We start from the raw sequence: 21,011 nt of genomic DNA on the forward strand, positions 1-21,011 counted from the left end.
TGTAAGAGCCAGGCTCCAAGTTCTTAATTATTTCACTACATTGCACAACAAAATGTTTCAATTATAGTGTATGATTATTATGTGAGCTTAGAACAGACACTTAAAATTCTTGAGTCTCAGGCAGATAGACAATACTTCTGAAAGTTAAATGAGAACAAAAACCCCAAAACTGTATCAAAGAAATCAGTAAACACTTTGCTTTTGTTAAGTAATCCATAATGGATTACGATGGATCAATGCACTGGATAATGTTAGCTGTACTTGTTGATGAGTTAAAAAATATAAATATAAATAATATAATAAAAAATATAAATATAAAAATATACTTGTCCCCAGTTTATTTTGAAATTAGCTTCTTTCTCAAAAGCAAATTAAAAGCACAATTTCATAAAAAGTAAAATACAGTGCTATTCAAAAGTAAAACACAGTGCAATTCTTTAGCAAATTGGTAAAGAATAAAAAAGTTATCAGAGTCCTTAAGAGTATAGGTTGATTAGAAATCCCAATAAGTAAAATAAAATAATAATTTTAAATACAGTTTATACTCATTGATCCAATAATTTCACTTCTAGAAATTTATCTTAGGGAAAAACTGAATATGTGGCTAAAGATTTACAACACTATTAAAACTGTTTAATTCATACTCATAACTAGATGCAATGGCATTTTCATATATATAAGTTGAGGTCAGACAAAACTTATTTACAGAACAAAAACAAGTATTTGAAATTGGGGTTAAAATACCCTGACCAAATCTTCACTGTAAAACCCTAGGAACATTCAGCCTCATTTCACTCTTAAACAGCAAGAAGGCAATTAACGAAATCATGTTTTTCATATTTACTAAAAAACCTTTTTTAAGTAGAATTTTTAGGGACTTCCGAAAATGCTATGAGTGAATGCTCACTTCAGTGAAAAAAGTCAATGAAAAAATATAGTATACATGTATGATGCCCAATTACGCTTACTTGTATTTATTTAACTACTATTATCTTGACAATGAGATAACTGATCATCTGTATGTTTCTATGTTCCAAGTTTCATACAATGATTTGTATTACCTTCATTAAAAGTTTATTAATATGTGCAGATTAAATTATATCTCAGATTTAGTAAGTTTTATCAATTGTGAAATAGAAAAGAGCACTAGAGTCAGAAAATCTAAGTCACATCTTTACCATTAAATATTTATTTAACTTTTGGCAAGACTCTTTAATCTGTTTCCTCATCTGTAAAAAAAAGGTTAGAGTAGATAATTTCTAAATTTCTATGACTCATAAAACAAAGTATTAAAAAGAACACACTGCAACACAACAACAAAATGGTAATTTAAATTAAACTCTCTTACCAGTTTGGTTTTTTTTTTTTTTTTACTGTCAAAGAATTAGAAAAATAGACCAACAAATAATTAAACAAGTCAATAGAGGTAGAAACCATGATCTTGAATATGAGAGAGGAACTAATATACCTTTGTGCTTGATCTCTGATTAGGATCTTCTCTGGACTGCAGAAGTCCTGCCCCCAAGGAAGGTAACTGTGTCTGAAATACAGACACACGGCCACCTGTTGGAGACATTAATTTAAAGGCAGCCTGGAGAGCAGGACCCAGGGCACTGTGTGTTTCTCTTGTATTGGTGAACATATTTGGTAATGCATTCAATAAGTCTTTAATAAGCTGGGAAAACAAAGATTAAAAGTGGAATTACTGAGAAGGAAGGGCAATATTCTTCTTTAAAATATTCCAGAGTACAGTATATGCCACTACATTTTGGAGGACTGTAAAGTGAGCAGTCAACAGATATGCTACCTACAATGTTTACTGCAATGTTAATATATACCAAGTAAACACATGTAGAACATTACAATCAGTTGAAGTAACAGAAATACTTTAATACTTAAAAAAAAAAGTCAGTCTCACCTCTTTACTTTCATATAGATTCACAAGTAAGCTATCCGGAGTAGGTAGAAAAACATCTATAGGGAAAACATATATTTTAACTAAAATATAAATAAACTCAAAATAATTTCGAATTTAAAAAATCTTAGTTTTTTAAGTCCATACATGTAAAGGGTATGCACAATATTGCTCTATTTAATATATATCCTCTGTACATATCATATGTGTGTGTATATGTGAGCATGTGTAAGTACACATACACAGGTGTGAAAAACTTTGACTCAAGTACTTTCCAGGAAAGCAATTATTTTAAAACAAATATCTAATGAGCTAAATTATCTGTACAGCATTATGACAAGCATTATGACAAGATGTATTGTAAAATAAAGTACCCTTAATTCCAAATTCTGTTTTATTAATAGAGGTTTGTTTTATTCACTGCTTACCATCTATATCAGATACAATCAACATTTGAGGCTGTGATAATCCTTCTTGTAAATTGTAGAAATGAATAGTGCTATCAAAGGTCACGAATCCTATTCTTGTTCGTGAATCTCCAGGGAGCCTAAAGATAAAAATTATAATTTTAAATTCAAACTGCTAAGTGACATATCCTATTTTCAAAAAATACTAATTGTTTATTTTTTTTTACAGAGGATAGCTACCCCTATCTAAACCAATGCATATCAGAAAAGATTAAGTATAAAAACATCTCTCCATTTCATTTTCAGACGAAACCAGACATGTTTATAGAGTTCATGCCTCTGATAACAGAACTATCTTCAAATAATAAATCAAAACTTAAAATGATATGCTTAAAAAACAAAAGATTTTTTTGCTAACTTTCCTCTGAAACAAATTCCTTTAAGTACAAATCGCTCATATTTTCAGTTTTAGTATTATAAAAATCATGTATATTGTTTAAGTATTTTAAGGACAAAATGAGTACTTTTCAAGAAAAGATTTTAACATGAAAAATTTTAAATAAAAACCACATTCAGAAATATCAAGACATTTAATCTATTATCATTGTTTTAAAATTTTTCTGTGAGTATTCAAGTATTCAAATTTTCTGTCAGTATTCAAGTCAATAATACAGCAAAGAATAAATAACCATTTAAAAGCCTGTCAAAAAAAGAGTCTGTCAAGCTATCCTTATTAATAATAAGATAGATGCCCTGCCTTACAAAAGTATCAGTATATTTCTAAGTACCATCATGTTAACTGCTATAATTTTTAAATGTAATTTATTGCAATTTTTTACATAATTTATTGTTTTAGCAACGTCTTTAAAGATATTTTTTAATATTACAGGATGCCAAAACAGTGTGCACCAAAGCAAGAAGCACTATTACTAGTAGGAAGGGTCAGTCAGGCTACTTAGAGGCAGATTCATGACACTGTAAAGCAATTACATTCCAATTTTTAAAAAAGGCATTTCAGAGAACAGAAAACAACAAGCTATGCAGGTGTTCAGCTTAGCAATACTGGTCAAGATTTACCTTGTTTCTACAGACTAATTTCTTCACTTCTTTGAGATTTCTAAGGTCACTGCTTATTAGAGTCATTTGTTATCAATCGCGACGGAGACTAAGTAACTCTAGGCCAAAATACAAAGCCGAGCTAGAACTGCTCCAGCATCGAATTTCCTTTCTCAAAGTTATATACACAGCCCTTTCCAAAAGCATGGTAATATCTTACTGCTATCCTATCACCTTTACATTTTTACTTTCCTGATACTTTTAATTTCCACTTTAATCAAACATACACGTTTTTAAAAACTATTTTTCATTCCCAATATTATCTTTTTGGCTTTCCATAGACCATTTAATTTGCAAATAGTCACTCATCTCTGTTGAAAGTGAAAAGTGAATGTGGTTGTCTCAGTCGTGTCTGATTCTTTGCAACCCCATGGACTATAGTTCACCAGGCTCCTCTGTCCATAGAATTCTCCAGGCAAGAATACTGGAGTGGGCTGCCATTTCCTTCTCCAGGGGATCTTCCCGACCTAGGGATTGAACCCTGCCTGGTCTTTTGCATTGCACTGGCTTCTATTTCTAGTGCTATATCATCAAATACCTTTCCAGCAAGCTAACTCTTCAGTCTTAACAGCTATTTCTTTGCAGAGTGTCTTCCTTTGCTACTCACTGGTAAAGTCATGTATGAATTAAGCACTTGTGACTTAAAAACAGCAAATGCTTCAATCAAGAACAAAAATATGAAATCACTAAGTTACTAACAGAAACTTAAAGCAAATCATTTAATACCTCTGGATGTTTTTAATCCTGAATGTCTCAATGTTATCAGTTTATTCACAGGCCAAAATCAGTGATACGCAATTATAGCGTCTAGAGCTAGCACTCAACAGAATAAGGATTCTCAAACTCAAATGGAAGATGGAAGAAAAGAGCCTTTTGGAATCACTGAGTATTTCTGACAAAATATTCATGTATTTTGAATATTGAAATATATTTCAATATATATTGAATATATATATATATCAAATTCAATTGAATATATTCAATATATTCAATATATATATTCACCCCTACACCTCTACACAAATCAAGAACCCACTGCAGTAGGAAGCTACTCTTACTAACAACCTTAAGCCATATTTCTTATGGGTGTTGGAGTAGAAAAAGAAATGTACAAACAACTTTGTTTCCTAGAGATCTGGAACATCCACTTTTTAAGTTTAGTTAAGGATCTCCTTCATGACTAATACTGGTCTCCTTCATGACTAATAGGCAGGACTTAGAGCCAAGTATAATCACCTTATCCTATACTTTGTTTCCACTTTCACCATAAAGCTTCTTACTAATGTGCCAGTTCAGTTTCTGGCTTCTTGAAATATTCAGCACAGTATCAATTCCCTCTCTCTTTATCTGGCTCATTTTCTCATTAGCACATCTGAAACTATCTTATGAAAAACTTCTTGCTCAGGCATAAATTACAGCTCGATTTCTCTCATCCAGATCCTTGATACCCTGGCTAGGTTGAGTTTTCTGGATCTAAGTGCTCAGACTTGCTAAGTCAAGGGGGATAGTTAGATAAAATCTAAATTCCTAGGTATTAAAACTATTATGGTTTTAACATTCAGATATAAAGTTATAAATCCAAATAATATATGTAGCAGATCTTTATTCTAAAGTAGACACGATGTACTCTTTTAGTGATAAATGAAATCAAACTTAATAAAACCCAACCCCATAAATTGCTAATATACACACTTCACATTTTATATACTTACACACACACACACACACACACACACACACACACACACACACTGAGTAAAAAAAATTCTTACTTGTCTAGATTTTCTAACAGTGCCTGGCACAAAATTGTCAAATATCCAGCTTCTACTGCATTATGAGACACATCTAAAACAAACAAGTAAACTGCAGGTTGAGGTGGACGGAGCTGAAAGGAATAGAAATAATGTAATATATTCAGTAGGTATAAGTTATTCTTTTTATATCGCAACTAGTACTGGATATTTACTGATTGTAAAATAAATATACATACATCTACACAAATAGAATCAATGTTTTATAAGAGGTTAGGTAATGAAAAGGATATTCATTTGATTTTTTTCCTTTAAATTTGGTCATGGATTAAGCATGATTAGGCAGTAATTACACAGTAATGGTTAAACAGATAGGCTATATGTCTTCCTGATGGAGTGATGGCTGAGATATCTTTCCAAGGAAAATTAAGCATATTTATTACTATATATTAATCTTTAACCCCTTCCCTACTCCTAAAAATATTTTACTTTAAACATTTATATTTTTAAACCTGACAATCATTAGTACCATTGGGTCACCTGATGGCAGTTGAATCCCAAGGGTTAAGTGCTAGGTGTAAAGCAAGCTCTTAAAAGCAATTTTTGACAAAAATATGAGATTTTCTATTGAAGGATCTTAAATACTAAATAGTAAAAAGAATACTTATATTCATTCCATGCAAGTAATGAAATCAAAATGGCAACAAATTGTAAATGATAGTATTTATTAGGAAACATTACCAATGTTTCTTAGGGATGTAACTGCATTCTTCTAGGAGATCAAGTAATCTTTACAAAGATACAAAGAGTTATCTATTTGTTAAGTACAAGCTTTCAGCACTACTTCAAAGAAATCATACTATGGACAATTTAAAAAATTAGACAAGAATTCACTTAAGAGTAAACTACCAAATGACTAATACAATTGCACTCCAGGACTAATTTTAACACTGAATAGTTACCATATAATCTGAAGAAGCAATGAACTCCACTGTTGAATTCTGAACTTCTGGCCGTTTATGAGGCTCTCCATAGGATCGGGTAAGGGGATTATACATAAATTCTTCAGGAACTAGATAAGATTAGGAATCCAGTACAAATTTAGTAGCACAATTTCTAAATACATATATATGCCTAGAAATAAACACCTTTATCATTAATATTTATGAAGTTTATAATAGCTTTGTGAAGATCTAATGGTAAAAACTAATCCCCTAAACCTTCTTTAAAAAATAAATCAGGAGGACAAGAAAACTTATTTTCTGAAATCAGATGAGAAAACCAGGACACAAGGAGCCTTGCTTCGTAGGCTTGTGTCCTATTTATTATGTCACATGACATGGGAAAGAAATCAGAAACACAGATTTGAAAGCAATCATAGTAAGAAGATCTAAGAAATGTCTTTAAAGGGGACAGTAGATACATATGCACACATGCATCCACACATACCAGCAGAGATCTACACTGAGTTGAATGAACCAAATGTACAAAAAGAAGACAATCTAAACTTGTCAGGGTCAAGCATGATTAGTGTGCATGCTCTCATCTGCCTGACCTTCACTTCACTTCTTCAAAAATAATTTATGAATTCTTTTTACCTTCTCTCCTCCCTGTCAATCTCCGCATTATCAATTATCCCCTTGGCCAGACAAAAATGAGGTGTCCCTAGCCTGTATTCTCTTCATTAAAAGTGTCATGAAAGTTTACAAACAGTGAGGAGAGACCAGATGATAGCAACAATGTCAAAATGTCTAAAATAATATAAGACACATTATTTTAAGAATCTGAGGGACTTTGCTGGTGGTCCAGTGGCTAAGACTCTGCTCCCAATGCCAGTGGCCCAGGTTTGATCCCTAGTCCGAGATCTAGAGCTCACCTGCTGTTAATTAAAGATCCCGCATGCCACAACTATACATCCTCAGCTAAGACCTGGCACAGACAAATAAACGAAATAAATATTTTAAAAGAATATGAAACTCACCATCATTAACTCTATAGCACAAATTGCATTTCCATCTACGTTGATCAATGAAGGATACAAAAGGGTTGATATATGTTCGACAAGATCGGCACCTCACAATGGTATTGGATGTTATCACTGGTAATTGCTAGGAAAGAGAGTAAAGATGTTGTAGCAGAAAAAACACCCCAGAGGAAAAATGGACCACATACTGCTCTGCTCCCTATACAGAACAGAAAACACATTTGTGTTTTGAAACTGAAGCATTTTAATAAATTCCAGTGGTGCAATGATCAACATAAGCAGCTACCAAGTTTCTCCCCTTTCTGTCACAAACTGTAAAATAACACTAAAATAAAGCCAAGTCAAAAGTAATGAAAGTTACTGGCAGACAAGAAAAGTCTGGTTGGCCAAGATAATATAACAATAACCTCAGCTTATCAGCTAAACTGATAAGCAAGGGTGAGAGACTCGTACTGTGTAAGATGCCTCTGTCTCTGCCGCCTGACTGCGCCTGGTACCAGACTCCAAGGCCCTGCTTGTCAGGCAACCACACAGCCCGGGCGGGGACCACAGCCACCAGAAACCAAGGACAACGTGCCTTAAAGACAGAGCATCTCTCAAGGCTTAGTGTGGGACAGACACTTTACACATAAGTAACTACATCTTATTTGTGAAAAAGTCAGGAAATATACTTAACTGAAAATGAGGAAATTAAAAATTACCCAGAATTCTACATTCCCAAGAAATCACTGCTGCCAATTTAGTGTATACATCCAGAAGCTATCATATATGGAATACATATTCAGACAAAAATTTTCACCTATGTACATGGGAAGCTACCCATCATGGTTTAGAGATAAAGGTTGCAATTTTATTACAGGTGGTCAAATAGTACTTACTGAATGAATATAATAAAGGTACTTATCACCTATTATAATTATTTTATTTTCTATTTACTTGAGGAAAGAAAACTCCACAAGGAAGCTTAATGACCTTTGTATCCTCAGCACTCAGCATGACAGGTAATCAAAAAATGTTTTTTGGTTCAATGAGAGCAAAAGAAACTCATTAGCAATGAAAGGATAAAAAAACCACAGTTATAAAGAAGTATGAGGGCGAAATACAACTTATAAAGTATAAATAAAATGTGTCCGATTAAATGTTTTTTCTGAAGTTTAGAAATTTTAAATATAATATACTTGCATGAAATACCAGAAATATGTATAAAAATCCAGCATGGTAGGTATTAAATCAAATAGACTATGGAAACGTTAAAAAATAATGCTTTAATTCAATAGGCTTGAAGAATTTAGACTTTATTATTACAAAGGTTATCTGATTAATACAGTTGGGAACAATCATATGGTTTTCCTCCGTAACTGTGCATCATTAGTGGTGTTTCCTTTATGTTTAAAAAAGAACTCGTAATGTTTATCTGTCATCTGTGGCTGTTTGACAGTACCACTAAAACTACCGATCTTTCCAAATCCAGCTCAGATCTCATTGCTTGTAGAAAACATCTGCTACTGTACCCAGAGAAAATCCCTTCCAGTACTGCATTCATTACCTAACTACTTCATAGATTTTGATTAGTTACAGGTATTAGTTATCCTGCAATGCAATTATCTGCCTTTACATTTTTGTTCCTGTCAGCAGGTGACAGAAAACGTTTGTTGTATCAAAACTGACAGAAATAATTAATTCTACCTTCAATAAAACAAAATGAAAAAAGTTCTAAGAAAATACACAATCTAAACATCTTGCACATAAGTACAGAGGTCAATACCCACAAATATCTTAAAATAGGTTACCTTACCGTTAGGTCTCTGAAGGGATGTAACAACAATCCTAAAGGAAGTTTAGCTTTATTCAGTAACGCCTGTGTCTGTGGAATATTTGTTAAAGTACACCGAAATGAGCTGTAAAGACAGAAACAACATGGACTACATCAGCTATCAGGAAAAATATTAATACTGACGTGGACAGTTGTAGACAGCCAGACATTTAAGAGGATACGTGAAAATCACTGGACATACTACATAACTATAACTACGAGGGTCCTGGTGACTTAACAGGTACACATGCAATTTATATGTCAAAAGATCCAAATTAAGGACTCAACTTTTTCATGGTGAAAAAGTACAACATACTTAGGAAAACACAGTAACTCTAGTATGACTATCAGGGCATGAATAGGAGGGGGCATAAAACATGAGTGAAATGGTACCTTTCCATCTGAAGAATGCTGTTCTTGCTCAACTGTGCATTCTTCACCTACTGAACTCCTGAACTCCTCCTTTTTCTATGAGACGCATCAAAGTTCTAGCTTCCTGTGAAACTACCCTCACCCCTGATCACAAGTCAGAAAGAAAGGCTTCTTCCTCTGTGCTCTGAGATCTACGTATGTTTCCAGAGCATCAGTTAGTCTGATCTGCTTTGGTTGTATACTTCATCTTCTCCATCAGCGACCTTTCGTTCGTTGTGTCGCCCTAGCACTATTCCTGTCACAGACCAAGTGCTCACAACCCAAGATCGGCAGACACAGAACCAACACAGGAGCAGCCAGACACACAGGCAGAGGTGCCGGAGGTGGTGCCAGGACGTCTAAGGAGCGTGGCTGACAGCATGCAGAGATAATCCAGACATGGGCTGGCTCCACACTGGTGAGCTCCCCGAACACACCAGGTTGGCTTCTGCTTCAGGACCACTGCATCTGCTGTTCATGCAGCTTGGCACCCTCTTTCCAGAGTCACATTTTGCTCTCTCATTTCATTCAGATCTCTATTCAAATGCTAACTCCTTGGGAAAACCTATCCTGACTCCTCAATTGAAAATAATCAACCTCATTCCTTACTACTCCCTACTTCATAGTTATTCATTGCTTTCATTACTAACAGTGCATCTTCCTTAATAGGATACAGGTTACATGAGACTGTGAGAACTTTGTTTGGTTTACTGCTTCATTCCCAGCACCTAGAAACAGTGTCTGACACCTAATTCAGAAAGCATTCAAGTCCAGTAGTCATGTATGGATGTGAGAGTTGGACTACAAAGAAAGCTGAGCACTGAAGAATTGATGCTTTTGAACTATGGTGTTGGAGAAGACTCTTGAGAGTCCCTTGGACTGCAAGGAGATCCCACCAGTCCATCCTAAAGGAAATCAGTTCTGAATATTCACTGGAAGGACTGATGCTAAAGCTAAAACTCCAATACTTTGGCCACCTGATGTGAAGAACTGACTCATTTGAAAAGACCCTGATGCTGTGAAAGATTGAAGGCGGGAGAAGGGAACGACAGAGGGTGAGATGGTTGGATGGCATCACTGACACAGTGGACATGAGTTTGAGTAAGCTCCAGAAGTTGGTGATGGACAGGGAAGCCTGTCATGTTGCAGTCCATGGGGTCGCAAAGAGTCAGACACGACCAAGCAACTCAACTGAACTGACTGAAATACTGAATGACTAATCTTAATATGCAGACACAATTACTATTCCTCTTTTACAGTTGACAACACAGATTTGAGACATTGAGTAATTGGCACAGCTTCATGGCTACTTATCAGTGGAACCATGATAAGTACCTAGGTCTGTCAAACTCTAAATCTATGCTCTAAAGCCTACTACTCTGCTTTGCTATTTAGGTAAGAGGTATTTTATGTATTTTACACATAATTGAGTAGAAACAGAGAACTATTCCCTATCTATGTGATCTCTTACACATAAACGTATACTATATTTACCTACTTGGGGGGGTGCCTAACCATTCATAGTACAAGGCCATAATTCACATACTTATTGACCCGATGGCAACTTACATGTAGTTTGGGCATCTACTTTCAATCTGGAATCAATGATTATACATTTTTATAGAAATTATTTTGGCACTGCCTTAGACAGTGATTGGGGGCTAGTGTAGGGTGTGGTAGAAGAGGTGGAACCCTTAAAGCACCCCCATCTTCTGTTTCCTGACTTTGGTTAAAAAGAGAGGAACTTGTTAGCTTTTTTTTTTTAAGCTAGAAAACTACTGCCTTAAAAATACATATATATATGTTGCCTCTGAAGAACACTAATTCTAATGCAAGGAAGACAGTGTTGTCTGTGAATCAGAGTTTATGAGGAGATTCCAGAAGCAGGAAGATGTCTGGGTACAGAGAAACATTCTACACTTAGGAAACAGAAAAACAGATACCAGGCAGTAACAGAGAACTTTCGGTTTGGGGGCATTGTGAGGTGAGGAACAGCTCAGCAGACACCAGTGGCTTGTGGCCATCAGATGGAGGCTGCCAGCTAAACTTCTCCGTGAGGTGAGGAAATGCTCAATAAAGAAAATCCAAATCAATATTCAGGCTAAATAAATGGATAAATACACGTTGGGGCAAGGGTCTTCTCATTCAACACTAAGTGGGAAAGGAAAATTAAAAAAAAAAAACTACTTATCTAATCTGTATCCTTTTCAAGCAGAGATTGAATTGCATTAAATTAAGATTTCACCTAATTTAAAAGGCAACAGAAGTTACTACTGGTGAAAAGTGAGGAGAAAGAAATGTAAGAAAAATATAGTTAGATTTGGGTTTCTAAAACCCTTCACTAAAATAGAAAAAACTTTTCCTAGCATTAGATAATAGGGAATGAGACAAGGAATGAGACTCGATAGCAACAAAGAGGACAGGAGCCAATGACCTAAACTAAATTTTACATCCAGAATTTCTACACAAACTAAATTACAAGTGTTCACATTAACAAAACTTCCAATCAAGGAATTAATACCATAGTATTTTTACTATGTTTCAAAGTCATGCAATGTTTTTGACAAGGTTTTACTTACTAAAGATTATAAATACTTACTCTGGGCTACAGTTTAATTTTTTGAGGTCTAAATTCAAGTTGGGTACAGGAGCCCAAACAGGAGTCATGGGTAAAATATTCCTCTCCTGAGTAAGATTGACAGGTCTCAAGCTTTCTGGCTGTGAAGAACTCTGAAGACTCAATCCTCCCAGACTGGAGGACAGCTGGTTCATACCAGGATACTGCTGAAAGGGCAATTTGAAACAAAACAAAAGAACAATGTATCAAACACGAATACAATTTATTAGACTATGTACAGGAAAGCAAGAAGATAAAGTTTGAATCTAGCTCTGTAACAGTAGAAAAACCTAATAGGGCAGCTCAGTTTAAAGCACTCTTAAAAAAACTCAAAGTGAAAACACTGAAAAAATTTAAACCTCATGTGAATGGTTAGACTTAACAACAAAATTTCGACAATGCTTTTCAACATCAAGAATTTGGTTTCTCTGAATATCTTTCATACTGGAAAGGCAGGATAAATGCTTATTTTTAAAGTTTTTCAATTTTCAGAATATGTTCCTGCCACAGGAATGACAATGATGTTCTATGAGTTCTGCTTGCTTAGTTTTTGTTTCCTTTTATATTCTTAAATTATTATGAAGTCACGGCTCTTATTAACTCAAAGTGACTTAGTGAATTGTAGTTACTATTCGCTTTGATGCCCACACTACCCAATTTTTTGCCAGTGACAGCCCCTTACAGCTGATTCCAGTGTCCTTTTGATATGAACCCTTGTCTCTGTTAGTTTCCTTGTTTTCTGACACGACATTCCATATCACTCCTCCTTCAGAACTGAAATTAGCTGTTTATCAAAAAAAGATTCTTGGTTCCTTTTAAATTGGGATGGTATCTAGAGACCATAATTTAGATAACATTATTATTGTGCTGTTATTACTTCCAGACTTCTACAACAGAGATAGAAATCAAAGAAGAAGGAAAAAAAAAACAATAATGAGTTCACGCTGACATTTCCAATTCAAATTTAGGTAATGGCATTTTAACTTTTTTGATTTTATGCCTATATCGCTCTTCTCTTTTGCTGAAAATCTTGAATTCTAATGGTTAACAGCCTTATGCATATGTGTTCAGTCAAGTCCAACTCTTTGCATCCCCATGGACAGCAACCTGCCAGGCTCCTCTGTCCTGGAATATTCCAGACAAGAATACTGGAATGAGTTGCCATTTCCTCCTCCACAGGAAATTCCCAACCCAGGGATTGAACTCCATCTTCTGTGTCGACAGGTGGATTCTTTATCATTGAGCCACCTGGGAAGCTCCGGTAACAGCCTTACTTATTTGTTTCATCCCACAATATCCTAAGATAGTTCCAATATAACAACACTAATATTACTGTAAGTGGAAGGTTATTTAAAGATTTCTTTGTAGTTCTTTTGTCCTTAGATTATTTTCCATTCAGAACATACAAAATACTGATTTTTAAGATTTGTTAGAACAATACTTTTTTCTATATCAGCATGTATTCAACTTGATAAATTGGTTCACTTCTTTTTGTTTGATTTTAATTTTCAAGGATTCCTTTCTATCTTTTATTCATTTTCTGTTTTTTTGAATAAAATTTATGTAGTTTTAATGTCAAAACTTATTCAGAAATATCTTGTTTCACTCTTGATTCCTCTCCCTAAGCTATTAGCTTTTGGTCTTATCTTCCATTGTCTCTACTTAATAATACAATATAAACTAATATATATATACACTGCTCTAAATGTGACCTTTTCACTTAAAAAAGAGTGCTAGCAATGACCACATCTGTATATAGAGTTTCTTCACATTCTTTTGTACAGTTATCAAACATTCCATTATGTGAACATACTGAGGAATTCCAGCTAATCAGTTCAGAATGATAAAGTCAGGAAAATCACTATTGTACAACCCATATGGGAATAAATGATACATGTAATGGTCATCTGGAATAGATGATAAACAGATACCAAGAGATGAGTGAAAGCTTAATAAGGAACTTCATAATGAAAAGATCAGGCTGTCACCAAATGAACCCATTAATCTATCTTAGCACCACTAAAGTGAGACAATCAGGTATTATTATGTTGTACACAGAATCAAAATATATATTTTGGCTTACGAAATACATAAATTAAGTAACATACTGAATTTAATCAAGCCATTGGATCTAATTTCTAGTCCACAGAAAATGGAACAGAAGAACAAGTCAAATGATACCACAAGAAGCAATCAGTCAAATTCAGAATGTGGGACAGTCTATAGATCAAGAGACCTAGTTTTTTTCAAAAGATCAAAGGCACAAAAAATAGGGGCAGAGTTTTGTGTTAGAGTTAATAAGAGAATTAAGAGACATATGCTAATACAATTAGTGAGTCTTGTTTAATTAGTGAGTCTTGATTTGAACAAACCAACTACAGAATGGCAACCTGGAAACTACCAGGCAACTCTGAATACCGACTGAATTTTAAACGAGTGTGTGTGTGTGTGTGTGTGTGTGTGTGTGTGTGTGTGTGTGTGTGTGTGTGTGTGTGTGTGTGTGTGTGTGTGTGTGTGTGTGTGTGTGTGTGTGTGTGTGTGTGTGTGTGTTGGGATAGGTAGAACAAGTAGAGCAAATTGTTGATAGTAATTGAAGCTGCTGAAACTAAGCAAAAGGAAAAAAAACACTGCATAATAAAAGGGATTCTCTTGAGTTTTCAGCAGAGCTGTAAAGGAGGGGAGAAAAATGGTTATATGAATTAATAATAGTGTATAACAGAAAACCCCAAACAGACCCAAGTCTAGAATAACAATTTAGAATTTAAATTTAAGAATTTAGGATACAAAGTAAGGGTGGAATATTTAATCAATGAGAAAGAATAGATTATTTAATTTCAGTGAAATTGGAACTATTTTGGAGAGGGAATGAGATTTACACTTATATTCTAAAATAAAACCTTAAAAGATGCAAAAGACAAGTCAGCAAAGAACTAAAAAAATACACAGAGGAAATTTTTCCTAATCTTAAGGTTGAAAAGACTTTTAAAGGATACAAAGGCAAAAACAAAAGAAATTATAATATGACTATATAAACATTTCTCTAATGTATTAAAAAAACATAAAAATTGAAAACAAATGTCAAGTTGGGGGGGGGGAAACTATAATATAAATTAGATTAAAAAAGGTTAATGTACTTATTACAGACAGCTTTTACAAACCAGAAGGACCTAAACAGAATGGTAAAAGAATATGAACAAGGATTTCAGTAAAGAAACACAAATAACTAATAATTATGAAAATAATAAAACATTTTTGCTTATAAAAAAATAATTATTGGTATACTGAAAAGTGGGCAGTCATAGAAACTTTTGCTAGGAATATAAACTGGAACATTATTTCTTCATATCTGAGCACCAAAAACTACTGTCTGCTAGACATCTCCACTTGGATGTCTATTGGGCATTTTAAATTAATATGGCCAACTTGATTCCCATTCCCAGAACTATTCCTCTGTCTTTCATCTAAATAAATACACTACCCTCTATCCAGCTGTCCTGCCAAAAACCTAAGAGTTATCCTTAATGCTTCCTTTCTCTCACCCACCACATCCAATTCATCAGTAAGTCAAAAGATATCCCTTATCCATCCACTTTTCACTACCTCTGCCAATACCACCTTAGAACAAAGCATAATCATCTATTCCTGGGATGATGCAAAGCTTCCATCTGTCTCCCTGTTTCCATTTTTATCTTTTCAAATACTCTCATCCCTAATCCGTTCTTCACTTAGTATCCAAGTGATTCTCTAAATACATAAACCAGATTTCATTCCATTCCATAAAATCTCCTATGTCTTTCTTTGCACTTGGTGTAAAACTCAAGTTTCTGACTATGGTCTTTCCCAAACTCTCTGATTCCATTACTATTACTCTTCCCTTTGCCAGCTGGGCTATAGCCACACAGGAACTTCAGTTCTGAAACACGTTAAAGTTGCCTCTGCCTTACGTTTCTGTATATATGTTTCCCCAGCCCCAAATTCTCTACCCCCATATTTATCCTCGTCTGACTTCTCCTGTCATTCAAATAATAACTAAACAAAACTTCTACAATGAGGGCTTTCCTGTTTACTCCACATACCCAAGCCCAGGAATTTCTTCAACTCATCTTGTTTCACAGCATTTATAACTGTTTGAAATCAGCTTGTTAATTTATGGATTTACTTATTGTCCTATTGATCCAGCCTTCCCACCAAGTTTCTTGAGAGAGAGAACTCTGTTTTGGGCACTTGGCTTCCTCGTGTAGCCTCAGTGCCTAGAGTAGGGCTGTCACATAGTAGAAACTCAGTTTTCACTGAATGAATAAGCAGAGAGAAATTCTAAAGTCTGGTATTAGCACCTATGATTGACTAATTTTACCTGAAGAAATTTCATCTAAGTTAATAATGAGACAAATACACAAAGGTTTGTGCACACTTGTACATGTTGATTTTGATGCTCAGTTATGACCAATAGCAGTAGGCTGGGTGATTATAAAACATTACGACGTAGCTCTTAGATGAAAGGTATGAAATAATATGGAAAGGTTCCCTCTCATGCCATTCAAGGATTTTTTAAAAAATGTAAAACAATGCTCATATTTATCAACTTGTTTGTGTAAATAAGTCATTTAGATGCCCAGCTCTTTTACTGGCTTTCTCTCATAGATGCATATAGCAAGAAACCTGGAAGGACAAGCTCCAAGTGTTACTGTTTATATCTTGATGGTGGAAATACTGGCTGATATTTTCTTCTTTTCTGCTCATCTACATTTTCCTACAACTGATCATGCACTGCTTTTTAAATTAAAAAAAAAAAGCCATACAGCTTCTGTATCTGGTTTTTTTTACATATTCACTAAAATATTTTTTTTAAAGATTTAAACATTTTTTTGGCTGTGGTGGGTCTTTGCTGTTGCACACGGGCTTTCTCTAGCTGCGGTGAGCGGGCTACTCTGCAGTCGTGGTCCAAGGGCCTCTCGCTGCGGAGGCGTCTCCTGTTTGGAGCACAGGCTCAGGTTCAGTAGCTGCAGCGTACGGGCTTAGCTGCTGCTTGGCATACGGGATCTTCCTGGACAAGGGACTGAACTGGTGTCCCTTGCATTGCAAGGCAGATTCTTAACCACTGAACCACCGGGGAAGCCCTAAAATATTTTTCTAATTTTTCTTTTAAAATTAATTTATTTTTTAATTTTTAGGGTTTTTTTTCTGGCCATACTATATGGCTTGTGGGATCATACTTTCCCAACCAGTGAAAGTGAACATGAGCCCAAGGCAGTGAAAGCACCAAGTCTTAAACACTGGACTGAGGAAATTCCCTTCTTTTTAAAACATCAACTTTTTCTGTTTTTCAACTCTGAAAAACTAATTTTAAGCTTTTTTTCTTCCTCAAAGGACAACCACTGGGGTTTCCCACTACTTAGTAAAGGTCATCTCAAATATATGAATACCAAGAAAACCCTTAAGATTTCAGGGCCCTCCCACTGGGTTATACTAGATGTAATATTTAGAGTCATTTCAATTTTACTCCTTGTGGCTTAGCTGGTAAAGAATCTGCCTGCAATGCAGGAGACCTGGGTTCGATCCCCGGGTTTGGAAGATCCCCTGGAGAAGGAAAAGGCTACCCACTCCAGTATTCTGGCCTGGAGAATTCCATGGAATGTATAGACCATGGGGTTGCAAAGAGTCGGACACGACTGAGTGACTTTCACTTTTACTTTTCAATTTTACTACAGAAAGCTATTTAAAGTAAAATATTCCTATTCTAACTAGGACTTGAAAAATAAATGGCTTCTGTTAAAATTAGCTTGTTAATGTTAATATTAGATTAAAATCTATAATCTTTTTTTAAGTAGACAGATAAGAATTTAAAGCACAACCTAGCTATCTGCTTAAGTCATTATTGCTCACTTATCCTGAAATAGTGGAGTTCCATTTGGACCAACACAGCCCAAAAGAAAATCTAACAAAACGGAAGGCAGGGAAGCCTGAACTAACCAACCATATTTCTCCAGTGCCTTCCCCAGTTTCCTTCTCTCTTCTGTGCTTTAATTCTAAAATTAAATTCCAGGAAGAAATGTTTTTTTTTCTTCTCTAATTTTCATCAGTTCACCATAAGATGAAATCTCTGTAAAGTTAGTCTACTAAGAGCAGTTTTATACTATAAGTAGAATGCTTTTGTCATTTAAACTGTTTCCTTATATTTTACTTTTTCTCAACAAGTATAAATGCAAAATACTTATTGTCCTTTTAATAAATTGCTATGGTACTTAAGAGGTAACTCCATGAAAGGTCAAGTCAAAAATAATGAACAAATGTATTAATGAGCATTTGTTGAGGCTCTTACCAATTTTAGCTATATGTCAGAGACTTCTTCAAGTTAAGCACTGAAACCAAAATCCCAAACTACATTTATACCATGTCAGTTTTTGAGAAAGCCAGCTTAGTAACACAAAATTTAAAATAACATTTAATTTCCTGATCATAAAATGAATATCTGCACATTACAGAGACTCTGAAAAATAAAAGTACAAGCACACACACACATAAACATACACACACAAACTGGAATCAAAGTCTGTGCATGGTTAATCTAGGCTTATCTACATTAGCACCTATGATACATCTGAATCATCAGGGAATGGTCAGAATTGCTAAGTTTCACAATTTTTGTATAACTTTATATGACTAAATACATACTTGAGCATACTGCTGGAATCCAGAATACACTGGGCTGCTGGGTGGTCCTCCAGAATTAAGTGGTGCTGTGGCGTTCTGATAACCAGGCTGAAGAGTCGGATAGCCATACCCAAACGGCTTAGGCAGTTTTGAAGGCTGAGGAGCCGCTGGGGCTGGCGCTGGAGCGGGGCCGGGAGCGGGGTCAGGAGCAGGACTACTTGCTGATGAGGAAAGCACATCTAACAAAGGGAAAGTCACGGTGGTCACTGAAAAGCAGCGTTCCACAAGGACACCTGGGTAAGCCGCAACTTCTGGCACTTTCTTTCCTCTTATTAAAACTTTTCCTTATGAGAAATTGTGAATGCATACAAAAACGGAACAAAATAATAAACCCATATATCCATTACTTAGCTTTAAATATTTTGCTAATCTTGTTTCACATGTTCCTACTCCATCTTTATTTTTTTTTAACAAATATATTACAGGAAAACTCCACCTTGTATCATTTCACTGACACATACTGCAGTTGATATTCCTAACAGATAACATACTAAATGTATATAATAAATACAATATAGCATATAAGTTTATATTTATGTATATGAAAATAGTTATTTTTTCCCTTTATTCTCTCAGCAGAAATGGGGCCAAGAAGCAGAAATCAAAGCAAAGCAATAAAAAACAGTGTCAATTACTCTCTTCTCCAACTTGCCTTTTTATCCGACCTTGACATTTATTTAAAAAAAAAAAAAAAAGGCCCATGGAAGAAGTGGCCTATTTCCACAATCCCCCAGAAATCTGCTTTATTTTCAGAGGCAAAACTGTGAAACTATGAAAGACAGTGTCTAGAAAAGTGTCCAGCTCCTAAAACAATGTCTGGTATACAGTAGAGTCCAAATGAAAATTTAATGAATGAATGCTTTTCCTTCATTTAAAACAGAAACTAAAACGTGATGAATACTGTAGGGGGAAAATAACTGTAGAAAATTTAATTACCACATACAAGAATAATATCAACAAAAGAAAGCCTATTACTCTACTACACAAAACCATTATTAACATTTTGTTATACTGTTAGTCTTACTTTTAAAATTAAATCTAAAATAAATGTGTATTTTACACTGCTATATTTAAAAGGACCTACTGAACAGCACATGGAACTCTGTTTGACGTTCTGTGACAGCCTGGACAAGACGGGAGTTAGGGGGAGAATGGGCACATGCGTATGTATGGCTGAGTCCCTTCCCTGTCCACCTGAAACTATCACAACACTGCTAAGCAGCTATACTCCAAAACTAAATAAGAAGGTTTTTTAAAAATAAAATATATGTATTTTAGTCTATTTTTCATATAAAAATTATATTCTTCACTAGCAATCAGATTCTCCAAGAAAATTCTTAAAAGCATCTGACTTTAATAAATTTATTTTTTCAAAGTTTATTGAGGAATCCCATCATTCTATTGACTCTATTAGCTCACATTTTTGAAGAGACCTTCCTGGACATTCTTAAAAGGACAAAAGCATCAACGTCATGTTATTTCCTCAGATTTCCTGCTTGTCTCTCCTGACGGTGATGGGAACAGAAGTATTAATAGAAAGGTCTCTTAACAAAGCAAGAGTCATCAGCTTAAGAAATGAAGAACTGGAGTCCTAAATATGAGGGTCCAAAGCTTTTCCTCTTATTTAGGAAAGGAACAATATTTCATACATCTCTACAGTCCCTAAGATCTATCTAGTATCTGACATACAGACTTACTTCATTTAATCTTACTCTGACAGATTCTCATCTTTCCTTAATTTTGGTGTAGTACAAAGAGCTAGAAAACTTGCCCAGGTCATTCACTTACTGTCAAGGCATAGTCCATAACAAGATTAAGATCTGGTGATTAAATGAATACAGACAAACACAACAAGGTCTAACTCCAAGGCCACCATGTTTTAACTCCACTACATTGGATGTTTTACTTCGGGTTAACCTGATGCTCATGAAATACTATAGTTATAGTTTCATCTTTTAGTGAATGAAGTAACTCTTCTAGAATATTCTAATAATGGGGATTGCTTTTGGAATGGTCCATAACTTCTCACCCATACACACACAAACAGATTGACAGATCCCTAGGTGAAAAAAATCCTTAACCACAAAAGACTGAGTAGCTCATTTAAGTATTCTTGAAATATTAAAAGGGAACTCTATATTAAGCTGAGAAGATTGAAGTTTTCTACTGATTCATATGACAGTAATAGCAAGACAGTTTGTGAAGCCCAGCACATTCCAACAATTAAGCTTCATCCTGGATAATTACCAATGTGATCAGAAAAAGAAGAGCACAAAAAGTTGTTTT

At 34.8% G+C, this 21,011-nt stretch overlaps 1 protein-coding gene across 4 annotated transcripts in view; it reads right to left on the minus strand.

Moving 5' to 3' along the window:
- Positions 1–21,011, minus strand: part of SEC24B (SEC24 homolog B, COPII coat complex component) — an 80,709-nt gene that overhangs the window by 13,186 nt on the left and 46,512 nt on the right. For 2 of the 4 annotated variants that reach the window (XM_065907541.1, XM_065907539.1), the window contains 9 exons: positions 18,687–18,904; positions 11,997–12,178; positions 8,969–9,071; positions 7,171–7,297; positions 6,152–6,261; positions 5,211–5,323; positions 2,344–2,462; positions 1,919–1,974; positions 1,469–1,675 (listed from right to left, as the gene is read on the minus strand). In XM_065907541.1, the coding sequence (XP_065763613.1) occupies positions 1,469–1,675; positions 1,919–1,974; positions 2,344–2,462; positions 5,211–5,323; positions 6,152–6,261; positions 7,171–7,297; positions 8,969–9,071; positions 11,997–12,178; positions 18,687–18,904 (1,235 nt within the window). Of the gene's footprint in view, positions 1–1,468; positions 1,676–1,918; positions 1,975–2,343; positions 2,463–5,210; positions 5,324–6,151; positions 6,262–7,170; positions 7,298–8,968; positions 9,072–11,996; positions 12,182–18,686; positions 18,905–21,011 lie in introns of all 4 variants that reach the window. The other 2 variants (XM_065907540.1, XM_065907538.1) reach the window with 1 other exon arrangement.

This window comes from Muntiacus reevesi, chromosome 16, assembly GCF_963930625.1.
Source record: "Muntiacus reevesi chromosome 16, mMunRee1.1, whole genome shotgun sequence".
NCBI classification, from domain to species: domain Eukaryota; kingdom Metazoa; phylum Chordata; class Mammalia; order Artiodactyla; family Cervidae; genus Muntiacus; species Muntiacus reevesi.